The sequence below is a fragment of the Urocitellus parryii genome, chromosome 6 (assembly GCF_045843805.1).
Source record: "Urocitellus parryii isolate mUroPar1 chromosome 6, mUroPar1.hap1, whole genome shotgun sequence".
In the NCBI taxonomy this organism is placed as follows: Eukaryota; Metazoa; Chordata; class Mammalia; order Rodentia; family Sciuridae; genus Urocitellus; species Urocitellus parryii.
In genome coordinates this window covers 128,864,331-128,877,131 of record NC_135536.1, presented here as the reverse complement: position 1 = coordinate 128,877,131, position 12,801 = coordinate 128,864,331, and the positions used below count along the sequence as shown (strand labels likewise).

General features: G+C 39.3%; 1 protein-coding gene across 2 annotated transcripts in view; it reads right to left on the bottom strand.

Annotated features, from left to right (window-relative positions):
• Arnt2 (aryl hydrocarbon receptor nuclear translocator 2) overlaps nt 1–12,801 on the bottom strand; it is a 121,651-nt gene that overhangs the window by 50,550 nt on the left and 58,300 nt on the right. For both annotated transcript variants that reach the window (XM_026388168.2, XM_077799786.1), the window contains exons 6-7: nt 11,180–11,245; nt 10,763–10,848 (exon numbers count right to left, since the gene is read on the bottom strand). In XM_026388168.2, coding sequence (XP_026243953.2) covers nt 10,763–10,848; nt 11,180–11,245 — 152 coding nt within the window. The remainder of the gene's footprint in view (nt 1–10,762; nt 10,849–11,179; nt 11,246–12,801) is intronic.

Here is a 12,801-nt window from a genome sequence, read left to right as displayed (position 1 = left end):
GAGTTGTCCCGACTCAGGAGTCCTGACTCTACCAGATACCAATGGCAAAAACCTTCAGACCCTCAAAGTTTCAGGAAACAGTAAAGGTAGCAGTTATTAATCTGTGAAATGGGTACAACTGCAGTCCCCATTCCACAGTGCTACTGTGGGCATTCTATGAGGAAACGCACAAGAAGCGTTCAGCACAGGGCCTGACATCTGAGGGTCAACCATCCTGGTCTTGTTAGCCCAGTGAAGTGACCTTGTTGTACTTGACATTGGACAGGAATTATGGCATGGCTGTGCTGGCTCCCTGGGCGGCTCAGTTCTGCCTGGTCTGGGCCATGATCAAGGGCCCAGGATGCTGTGGAGCTGAGAATCAGAACTTTGTGGGGCTTTAGGTTCTCCCTCTGTAAGACCAGAGGGGCTGAGATGATACCGAGGTTCTCCTGAGCTCTGACATTCTGTGGGTCCAGACACCAGGTATGCATCTGATACTCTGCTATAGATTAAGCACTGAATGAGGGCTGCTTCCTACTCTCAAAGAGTTTACCAGCTCATGTGGGAAATGGAGACCCAGAGCATTATGATGCCATGTGATTAGTATTATAACAGAACACTGCTTCCAGGTGGGGCACACAGCCAAGGCTGGATGCCAGGGTCGAGAGGAACACTGTCCAGAGGGAGCGCTTCCTGGAAGGAGCTGCAACACTTATCCAAGTGGTTTTTTAATATGAACAGGATAATTCCAGCTATCTTAGCAGGTTTTGATGATTCCCTAATTGGCTGCACAAGCTCATTTTGCCCTACATTACTTTATCTTCTTCTTGGATAGACTCTTCCCTCATGTCAGGACAAAATGAATCCTGACTAATATAAACAACACAAATGAAATGTAACTGGAAACTGCTGTTTGGGATGAAACACAGTCCTGACCATAAATGCTTCTTCATTTCTTACCAGGGATTGCATTAACCCTGTGCAAACATTTGGAAAGTTGGACTGCCCTTCAGTAACACTGGGCGGAGGCTGCCTGGGACTTACACCTTCATATGTGCATTAAGTCATTTTTGCATTTCACAAAACACAGCGGGAAGAAAACAACCATTTCCTGGCTGCAAGCAATTCAGGGCACAGCTTACTTCTAAGGGGTTCCCGGAGGAACATTAGTAAGTTTCAGGGGGAAAAAAAAGCTACTTTGGTAAAACACATTTGGGAAACATAGTTTAAAAAAAGAAAAGTTTTCATCACTGTAGGATTCTCAGAGAATATAAGAAAAAACTTTGGAAGACAATTGCTAGCAGGGGGATACAGAGGACAGTTCCCCAACTATATTGGCCATGAAATCCTTTTGATCTTGTAAGGTATTTTGAAAAATGCTGGCATGCAGGTATTTTGCAGATCAAGATCCTGACTGGTGACCCTACAAAATGGATCCCCCCTGTTATCTCAGGCCAAGATCATGGCTTTGATGTCTGGAGAGGTTCTGAGCAGGAGACCTGATGTTTATACCACAGAAAGGCTCAGGGCTGGAGAGCAGGGTTCTAGGCTGTGACTTGGTGGCCTCGATACAGAGAAGTAGCTTTTAGAGATTTTCAAGTGGTGGAAAAACAACACAGTATTCAATGAGCAAGCTGCAAGAAGTGCAGGGCAGATGAGTTCGTGGCAGGGCTGAATTGTTGGGCACAGTGACAGCACTGGCCTGACCACAGCAGATTCTAGCCAAACACCAACATGACCTCAGGCCTCTGGCATGCTGTAGCCAACGCTTACTGAAAGTCTAGCAGCAAAGAAGAAAAGCAAAGTGTCAGCAGTGAGAAAAGCACACTAGGTGCTAGTAACAAGCCCCTTCCAGATCTGGAGGATCCCAGGGAGGTCACCAGCTCCAGGTAAGGCTCTTTTCCTTGAGCTCTCCTGTGCATACACACACCAGTTAACTGGACATTCTCCGTAACTGTTACAAAAAGGACCAAGCAGATCCAGTGATGGTGACTGGAGAGGAATGCTTCTGTTTTATAGATGACTCCAGGTCAAAGTTGAATGTCTGCGAAACTGCAACGTGCTGGGTGGTGACAATGGGGTGTAGGTGATTCACACTTTTAAAATTTCAGTGTCCTTGGGATTCTGAACACATCCCCTGAAATGTAAACTGCAATCTGTTATGGATGATTTTTTAAAAAATCAGTTCATGATAGTTTTACATAAAAATGGGATTCATTATGATATGTGTGTGATTATTTCTCACAAATTCAACAACTGAAGAAATTGACAAGGGAACTATTGTCTTTGATACTCTCCTTTTCCTTTAATCACACCCAAGTATTTAAAACAAGAATTATATAGTATGAACTTTTGTGAGGCTGAGAGGCTACTGTGTAGCAGAAAGGGCTCTGGAATATATCAGAATCTACTGTGACACTTACTTTTAACATGGAGTCAGTAGGCAGGAAGAAGAACCACAAATGCACAGTTAGCCATTCAGACCTAAGAAAACATGTTTACATGGGCTGTCAAAGAATCTGTTTAGCCCCTGTTAGCAACATGAAATCTACCTCTGATGCTTACCTTTATAAATTTTTCAAGGTCAGTTTTAGATATTCACAGTGACTCTGGTTGGCTTCCATAACTCTTCATACTTCCTTACCAGGACTTTTGCTTGAACTTCCCAACCAAGTCATTGTTTATAATTAAGGAGCCTGAGCTCATGAGCAAGATGTGGCAGCCCTGTAAATTTACACTTAATTCAGTCGTTAAGTGAGTTGCAGACTGCTCCAATGCTCCAATTCTATGACCTTAGAGAAGGGTGAAAATGCTATGACTTCATTTCAGCCCCCTCATGTAGGTCAGATGACTGTCTCTACCCATCTTAAAAGATTCCTGGGAAAGTACATTCTAAAACCTCTGGATTCTATAAAACATCCTTCTAGTTGACCATTTCTTTTGTCTAGGCAAGAATTCCTCTCTCCTTTGATACCTTTCTTCTTTCTGTCCATCCATTCAGTCTTCCTGAATATAAACCGTGTGACAGTTCTGAGCTATGCACTAGGACGACAAGATGAACACATTGTGCCCCTGGGTCTTGAGGGATCTCAACAATAAGCATGGAACTGTGTTACATGTGCTAGGAATGTAGTTCTCAATCAAGAAGCAGAGTATTAATGGTCACAGAACAGGGTAGTGCCTACTAAGTATCCTGTAAGCATGCCATAGTCACTGTGTATGAAGGTAGTCTTGTTTTCTATCTTCACAGAAATGTAACCAATTAAAGATAAAAACCAAACTGAATACAAAACAAACAAACAAAAAGACAACTTCTAGGGCTGGGGATGTGGCTTAAGTGGTAGCGCACTCGCCTGGCATGAGTGCGGCCCTGGTTCGATCCTCAGCACCACATACGAATAAAGATGCTGTGTCTGCCAAAAACTAAAAAATAAATATTAATAAAAGAAAAAATTCTCTCTTTAAAAAAAAAAGACACAACTTCTAAATTCAGTGTAAATCACTCAATCCAATTGTCTGGAATGTCCCTTTAGAAAATTCAGATTGATTTCTCAAAAATATGATTTTATCTGATTTTTAGAGTTATGTAAACATTTGGAAAAAAGCAGAAATGAATGAAAAAGCAAAAAGAAAAAAAATCTACAGACATAACAATATACTATGTGTAAGTCTTCAATGCATAGATTTAATTCACCTATATTTTAAAAATAAAATTGGGGCTTTAAAAACTTCTTTTAAATACTTTGCTTTTAAACATCTTTTAGAAGCATGCCCCCTAATAGTTGCCAAGTATACTATCACACAGATTTTCCATGTCATTTTTGACCAACTCTCCCTCTTGGAATTAGAGGTTTTAACAATTATAGACAATGCTTAAACATAATACATACAAAGATCTGACTAATGCCTTAGAGTACATTCCATCTTAAGGAATGTATATTTTAAGGCATTTAATTTCTGCTGCCATATTACTCTACTGAATATTTGTACTAATTAAGAGTACTACTAGGTGAACATATAAGTGCCCATTTTACTGAATCTTACCAACATTTTATCTTTTCTAATTTTTGTCATTTGATGGGAAAGAAGGGATAGTATCAAATTGTTTTAACTTGCAGTTCTTATTAAGAGCAAGGTTAAAAATCTTCCCATATGCTTGGTGTGTGTGTATACATTATGAACATCATGTTTGTACCTTTGCTCATTTGTCTCTATTAAGTTATAATCTGCCTTCCACTAACTTTTCCCTTTTGGTCTAAATTGTGCCTTCTGGAACTATCCTAAGTCAGATCAATTCCTCTTTCATATGACACCCCCTCAAATACTTGAAGACAGAAATCATGTCTCATTTTCTCCAACCTAAACACCTACCTCTAGCTGGCTCCTTCAACCGTTTCTCATGTGGCAGTGTTTCAAGGGCCACTGTGGAAAATTTAAGGCATGTAAGCCCTACTCCCCTGTGACTGCCATCACTAACAGTCACAGTCATGTGCAACTTCAGGGGGACTTATCCTGAACCAGCTTTTCAGACTCTGGAATGCGACCATCCATCTGTGGTCCTGGCCTCAGCTTCCTTTCTCCACCTCATCCACAAGGACACTGAGAGTGAATTTACAACGATCAGGGCATTTCTCATGTGAGGTCACAGTCCTTGAGCTCAAATAAAGCAGTTAAGAAAGAGAGCACTTGGAGGTCAGAAACAGGAAGAGGAAGTTGCTTGGTATAATGAGAATAATGAACCAATTCAAACGAAGAAATCTTCCGTAAGAATGAGATGGTCACCTTGGTATGAGTCCTAAGAAGCAGAATTTGGCAGAACTGAGCAGCATTATTATAAGCTTTCTCCCGGTGGCCTCTTCTGACCACAGACTCTAGCCACACTTTTCTGGAGTCTCCTGTAGTTACATGTGTGCCACCATGCCTGACTGAGCACTCCTTGGAGCACTGTGCCCTGTAGCCCTTAGAGTCTTGTCTAACAACGACCATGCCAGTGTCCATCACATGTGCTGGGAGGACTAAACTGCTAGGAATCTCCCTCCAAGGGCCCACGGCCATTTGCTCCTATTTTCCTCTCACTAAGCAACCTCCTAATACAAATCTAGTGTCTCAAGTACTTCAAAACCTGACAGGTCTCCCCTGTACATCACACAGGAGCATCCATGCCACTTACACAGAGACTCTCATGCCATTATTGATTGTAGCTGATTAATGCCTCAGCTTCTGAGAATTCCTTCATGCTCTCTGGGTCTGATCAGTTCTATAGCAGTTTCCAGGCCATGTGTGGATCCACAAAGCTAAGGTCCAGGCTCTTAAGAGCTCCCTGTTCTTGAGACTAGCTGAGGCCTTTGGCAAACAACAGCCTGATAATCTTGTGTATAATAATAATAATAATATACTTGCTATGGTCTAAAAATGTCTTCAAAAAGTTCATGCATTGGAAACACAACCCCCAGATTCCCACATTGATGATTCCTATATTTGTAGGTGGGGCCTTTAGGACATAATTAGAAAATGATTTCATAAGGGTGGGACCCCCATAATGGGAGCAGTGGCTTCAAAAGAAGAGAAACTCAAGTGCACAAGGTCTCACCATGTGATGTTATCTTTCAGGTTATGATGCACCAAGAATGCCCTCACCAGTTATGGCCCGTTGAACTTGGGCTTTCCAGTCTCTGAAACTGTGAGGAATAAATTTCTTTTCTTTATAAATTATCTAGTTTGTGGTATTTGTTATAGCAATATAAAACAGACTAAACCAATGGTTAGTGTGGCAGGGGAAGGTCCCCACCCAATTCCCGCCACTATCTCTTTCCTAACCAACTTAAGGGGAAGGAAGAGGAGGATACACTTGTAAATGTCCTGGCCCTGGGACACAAACCCACTAAAAGAGTGAGGTTTAATCATTAGATTATAGAACAATTAGAACACATCAACAGAGCTCTTATATAACAGTGGATTACAGATGAGGAACTGCAAGGCATAGGCTCTATTTAAAAAGGAGCTCAAGTACATATATAATGGCATAAATTGACGTGAACATACTTTATATTCAGAGATATGAAAAAATGTGCTCTATATGTGTAATAAGTATTGTAATGCATTCCACTGTTGTCATGTATTTAAAAAATAATAAAATCAATAATAAAAAAAGATTAAATGGAAAAAAAAGGAGCTCTTGAGGAAATCCAAAGGCAGTAGGGGAGAAAAACAACGATGTGAGAAAAATTTATAGCTTCTAGCATTGACACCTTCAACATTATAAACAGCCCAACTTTTAGCAAGATTAATATAAAATTTTACACAAAAGGCCCATTTACCTTAGTTCTTATTACCTGATATATTTTGGCTTGCAACAAAGAATCAGAAGTCACACTAAAAGGCAAGAACAACAGTCTGAAGGGACAAGGAAAGAGTAAAAGCAGACTTGGATGTGACAGTTTTTGAAAACCAGATGGGGAATTTAAAATAACCATGATTAGTAAATTAAGAACTCGAATGGGGAAAGTAGACACTATGTTAAAAAAAATGGATAAGGCAAGCAGAGATGGAGATTCTAAGAAATAATGATGAGAAAATGCTAGAAATTAAAATCACTACAGAGAAAATGAAGAACAACTTTGATAGACCCATCAGTATCCCAAACATGACGGGGGGGGGGGGCGAGGGGGGATAAAATCAATTAACCTGAAAATATATATTTTGAGGCTACCCAAACTAAAATACCAATAGGAAGAAAGAAAGAAAGAAAGAAAGAAAGAAAAAAAGAAATGGATGAATGAATATCTGAAACCTGTGGTACAATTTCAAGTTTATAACATGCACAATTTGAAAACTTAAATTAGAAAGAGAAAAGGCAGAATAAATATTTAAAGAAATAGTGTCCAAGAATTTTCCTCAATTAATGACAGACACCAAAGCATAAATCCAGGAAGCTTGGAGAACACCAAGCAGCATAAAAAGAATTCTACACTCAGGTATACCATAGTGAAACTGCTGAAAACCAAATATAGGGAGAAAATCTTTTAAGAGCCAGGAAAAAAACAAAAAACAAAAAACAACAACTCACACTACTAATCAGAGAACAACAAGAATAAGAATTATGCTGACTTCTCATAAGCAACCATGCAAACAAGAAGAGAGTGGAGTGAAATATTTAAAATGTTGAAAGAAAGTCACTGCCAACATAGAATTCTATATCCAGTAAATTTTTCCATCAAATTCTAAGAAGAAAGCAAGCTTTCTACAAAGAACAAAACCAGAGATTTTATAACAGTAAACCTGCTCTGCAAGAAATATTAAAATAAGTTGTTCAGCCAGGCATTGTGGTGCATGTCTGTAATTCCAGTGATTCAGGAGGCTGAGGCTAGAAGACTGCAAGTTCAAAGCCAGTCTCAGAAACTTAGTGAGGCTCTCAGCAACTTAGTAAAATCCTGTTTCAAAAACAAAAACAAAAACAAAGGGGTAGGGATGTGGCTCAGTGGTCAAGTGCCCCTGGGTTAAACTAAAAAGCTTTTTAATATAACAGGGAAACAATCAAGAATGTGAAGAGAGAGCCTACAGATTGGGAGAAAATCTTTGCCACCTGCACCTTAGAGCATTAATCTCCAGGATATATAAAGAACTCAAAAACTTAACACACACACATGCACACACACAACCCCCACCAAAAACAAAACAAAACAATAACAACAAAAAAAAACCCCAAATAACCTAATCAATAAATGGGCAAAGGAAGTGAATAGGCATTTCACAGAATAAGAAATACAATTGGTCAACAAATATATGAAAAAATGTTCAACATCTCTAGCAGTTAGAGAAATACAAATTAAAATTTCACTTCACTCCAGTCAGAATGGCAATTATCAAGAACATAAGTAACAATGAATATTGGTGAGAATGTGGGAAAAAAGGTACACTCACACATTGCTAGTGGGACTGCAAATTGGTGCAACCACTGTGGAAACTAGTATGGAGATCCTTCAGAAAACTTGGAATGGAATTACCATTTGACCCATTATCCCATTCCTTGGTATGCACCCAAAATACTTAACATCAGCATACCATAATGACACAGCCATATCAATGTTTATAGCAGCTCAATTCCCAATAGCTAAACTATGGAACCAAACTAAGTACCTTTCAACAGATGAATGGATAAAGAAAATGTGGTATATATACACAATGAAATATTACTCAGCCATAAAGAGAAATGAAATTATGGTATTTTCCAGTAAATAGATGAAACTGGAGACTATCATGAAAAGTGAAATAAGCCAATCCCCAAAAAACCAAAGGCTGAATGTTCTCTGATATGCAGATGCTAACTTGCCATAAGAAGGGGATAGAAAAGAATAGAAGTTCATTGGATTAGACAAAAGAGAATAAAGGGAAGGAGGGGAAATGTTCATATGTTCATATATGACTAATGTAATTGTACATCATGTATAAGCAGAATTATGGGAAGTTGTACCCCATATATGTATTATATGTTAAAATACATTCTACTGTCATGTATAAGAAAAAGAACAAATAAATTTTAAAACTCCCAGCATAAATAAATAAATAAATAGATAGATATATAAATAGATGAGTAAATAATTTCATCAGGAAGAAGGAAATGATGTAGGTTAGAGGCTCAGGTCTATATTAAGAAGGGAAGAAGAACATTGGTGAGAAATAAATGACAGTAAAATAAAACTTTTCATTTTTATTATTCTTAACTAATTTAATAGGTCTCTGTTCAAAGGAACAATGGTAAAAATGTCCTGTGTGATGACAAAGACAAGTGAAGGGATGAAAGCAACATCATCAGGGATGGGAAGGGGTGGAGTGCTCTGTTAGTAGGTGTCTGTGTTACCATGAATCATAACATTATTTGAATGTGGACTCATATTAATTATAAATGTGTACTTCAAACTTGGGACAAATAATGAAAACATTTTGAAAGCAATATAACATGTTAAGAGGAAAGAAAATGAAATATAAAATGCTCCAAGAAAAGGCAGGAAAATCGGGGGGTGGGGGGAGAAACAAAGAACAAATGTAATGAACAGGAAACATGGCAACTATTAATGAAACTATATAAATGATCATGTTAAATGTGATGGTCTAAATACACCAGTCAAAAGGCAGATTGTGAGAGTGGATTAAAAAAATTAGATACAAGTATACTGTTCATAAGAAACCCACTTTAAATATAAAAACACACTTAGGTTGATTCTAATCAAAAGAAAGCTAGAGAAACTATATTGATTTCAGGCAAAGTAGAATTGAGAGCAAGGAAAAGTACAGTGATGGAGAAGGGCATTACATAAAAGGGGAAAAATCTCCCCCAAATACGTAATAATCCTTAGTATATGTGCACCAAAAAAACAAAACATCAAAATATGTGAGGCAAAAACTGATAGAATACAAGAAGAAATAAGCAAATACTCTATCACAATTGGAGACTTCAACCCTCTTCTTTCAATAACTGATAAATCAAGCAGGCAAAAAAAAAAAAAATCAATCTGGATATAGTTGCCCTTAACAGCACTATCAATCAACTTGATGCAATTGACATTTAGAAAACACTCCATCCAACAACTACAGAATATACATTGTTCTCAAGCTAAATAAAACATTCACTGAAGTGTACTGTATACAGTACACATGGTCTGACTTGTATATACTCTTGTTTAAGAACAATTATTGGCTGGGTGTATAGTTCAGTGGTAGAGTATTTGTTTAACATGCATAAGACTCTTGGTTTGATCCCAGCAGCCCACCACCATATACAGTGTATCAAGATACAATTCATATACCAAAAAATTTACCATCTTAAAGTGTACAATTCAGTAGGTTTTAGTATATTTACAAAGTTGTGAAACTATCACTACTATCTAATTTTAGAACACTTCTAGTACTCCCCCCCAAACTACTGTGCCCTTTCACAGTCATGCCTTGTCTTTTCTCCCTGAAATCTACTTTCTATCTTGATCAATTTGCCTGTTTTGGACATTTTGGTTTAAGTGAGATCATATAACATGTGGCCTTTTTGTCTAGACACTTTCACTTAGCATGATAATTTCAAAGTTTGTTAACAAACCACGTAGCAGTACTTCACTGCTTTTCATGGCTGTTTTATATTCCATTGTAGGATAGACCACATTTTATTTATCTACTTATCTGTTAGCACACATTCAAATCTTTCCATTGTTTTGAACATTATGATGCTGCTGCTGCTATGAACACTCATGTATACATTTCTTTGAAGACATAGGTCTTCAATTCTTTTGGACTGATATCTAGGAGTGAAACTGAGAATCATCTGGTAATTCTGTTTACCATTTTGAGGAACTGTCAGACTCTTTTTCCAAGTGGCTGCACCATTTTACATTCTCACCAACAATGTACGAGGGTCCAATTGCTCCACATCCACACCAATTGTTATTACCTTTTATTTTAATCATCCTAATGAGTGTAAGAGTACTCTTGGGTTTTGATTTGCCACTTTTCTGATGACTTGGAATTCAATTTGCCACTCTGACTTTACAGAAGGCTGTGGATGACAGAAGCTAGAAATGAGTTGTAATGGCTCTCTCTGATGACTTCTGTAGAATGAGCTCTTTCTGGAAATCTCTGTTTCAGATAGCAGTTTTTTTCCAATGACAAAGACCACTATATTCTAACTACAAAGGAGAATAAGATTGTCCTGCCTCTGCCTCTAAGAATATGTTCCTCTCAGGATACCATGTTAATGGTGGTGAATACACACTTGGATTGCATTTGCAGCTAAGCTCACCTGCTGGTGGCCAAGCCTTTATGTATCCTGTGCAGTGGACCACTGCATACTGGGCTTCTCCTTCTTTTACAGGGCCAAGGCCATTCCTAAAGAAAGAACATTTGTGAAATTATTGTTATCACATGTGAGTGAGGCAAGGGTGTCAATGACTGCTTTGGCATCTAAGCTATTGGGTTCCCTTGACTATCTTTATGACCTTGAATCTCAACTTCCCACCACCCTCTTTTCCCTCCTTCTGTGTGGTAGGACAGTTCCAAATGAATTCCACCAACTTTCACTTCACATTTCAGCCACTGTCTCTTGGTCCTCTCTAAACTCGGACAGACCTCTTTTTAAAGCTGGGCTACTCCTCAGCTTAGGATATTGCAGCTATCTGCCAGAACAACCTCGATATATACATCAGAAAGGGATACTGACCTGAATCTTTTCCTCATGGTGGTTATTCTGTTAAGAGGAAGGTGGTCCAAAGGAGCATTTCCACACCTAAGATTTGATAAGTGTGTTAGCATGAGTGAAGACCCAAATATGTTTTTAAAGAATATGATGCTGCCGTCAAATACATGGCCCTCAACTGACACTTATATATTTACTCAGATGAAACCTGTGACCAGTTTCCTTCCAAAATGGAGAGGCAGGCTAGCATGCCTTTGTATTTTTGATTGTCACCAGAGGAAGGAAAGTGTGACTCACTTTGCAATATACATGGAAAGAGTTTCAGGGCCCAGCCCAGAGCTAGAAACCTGTAAAAAGACTTTTAGAGAAACACAGCCACGCTAAGTTCCACCAGATCACTGCAGTGGAACCGGGTGGCTTCAAGGAAAATGAGAGAAGTGGGTGATGACAGTAGCAGTGTCTCTTTAGCCCTGAGCAGACACAGCAACTGGAAACAGATGTTGCCAGTTGATGAACAGTAGCATCTTCTCAGGCTTTAGCATCACAGCTGTAGAAACTCTCTCTCTCCCAGTAATGTTTTGGCTCTAACTATACAGCTGGAAGCCTGCTGAGGCAGGGGTGAGTGAGAGCGAGAGGCCAACAGGTATAGTATCAGGTCTTTCTATGGGTCCCTGTCTGGGAGTCAGGAAATGTGAGGCATCACACTGCCCACTCTGGTAGGTCCTTTCCTGCCTCCCTTCTCTATAATCCTCTAATATCTAGGCATCAAACATCCAAGGCCTGGACTGTGGCCAGGTTCTGACCACTGCTTGGCATACTCACTGAATACATGCACTTCCACTTCCCAACCACAAGGCAATTAACATCCTGATGTCTTAATTTTCAACATAGCAAAGATGAGAGCCCAATGATACTCTGAGACCTTGGATAGCTGCCAGAATTAATGTGGATTTCACAGCAGGATCAATCCATGACAGTGCTTCCCAGGGATGCCAGCATGGTCCTCTGCCCTTTACTGGTAGACTTTGCCCTGTGTCTTGCTGAAATTAAGTTGTTTTATTTGGAGGAGAAATTATACTTTCAGAAAACAGCAATGCAGCCTACTTCTCAGGTCCATCCAGGCAGTATAGCCTGGTACTTCAAAAAGCACCCAGAGGCATGCCAAGGCAGGCAGGGGACTGTAGGAATCTGGTTGAAAGGGCATTGGTAATGGCATTATGGGCTACTAATACAAATGGCACACTATGGTACTTCCAAGCAATTAATTCAGAAGGGCACTGCTTGGATGATGCATTGAAGAATTTATATTTCAAGCTGTGTGTGATGGCACAGGACTGAAATTCCAGGCATTCAGGAGGCTGAGGAAGGAGGATCACAAGTTTGAGGCCAGATCAGCAACTTGGCAAGACCCTCGGCAACTTAGCAAGACAATATCTGAAAATAAAAAGTAAAAAGGGTTGGGGATGTAGCTCAGTGGTAGTGTCTCTGGGTTCAATCCCCAGTACAAAAAAAGAGAAACTATTTAATTCTTTTAAAGCATCTATCATATGGAACTTCATGGTACCCACCAAATGTGCAAGTAGCAAGTCATGGTTCCAGCAGCAAAGAATTGGGTAAGAATGACATTAGTGAGGGCTCCATGGTGC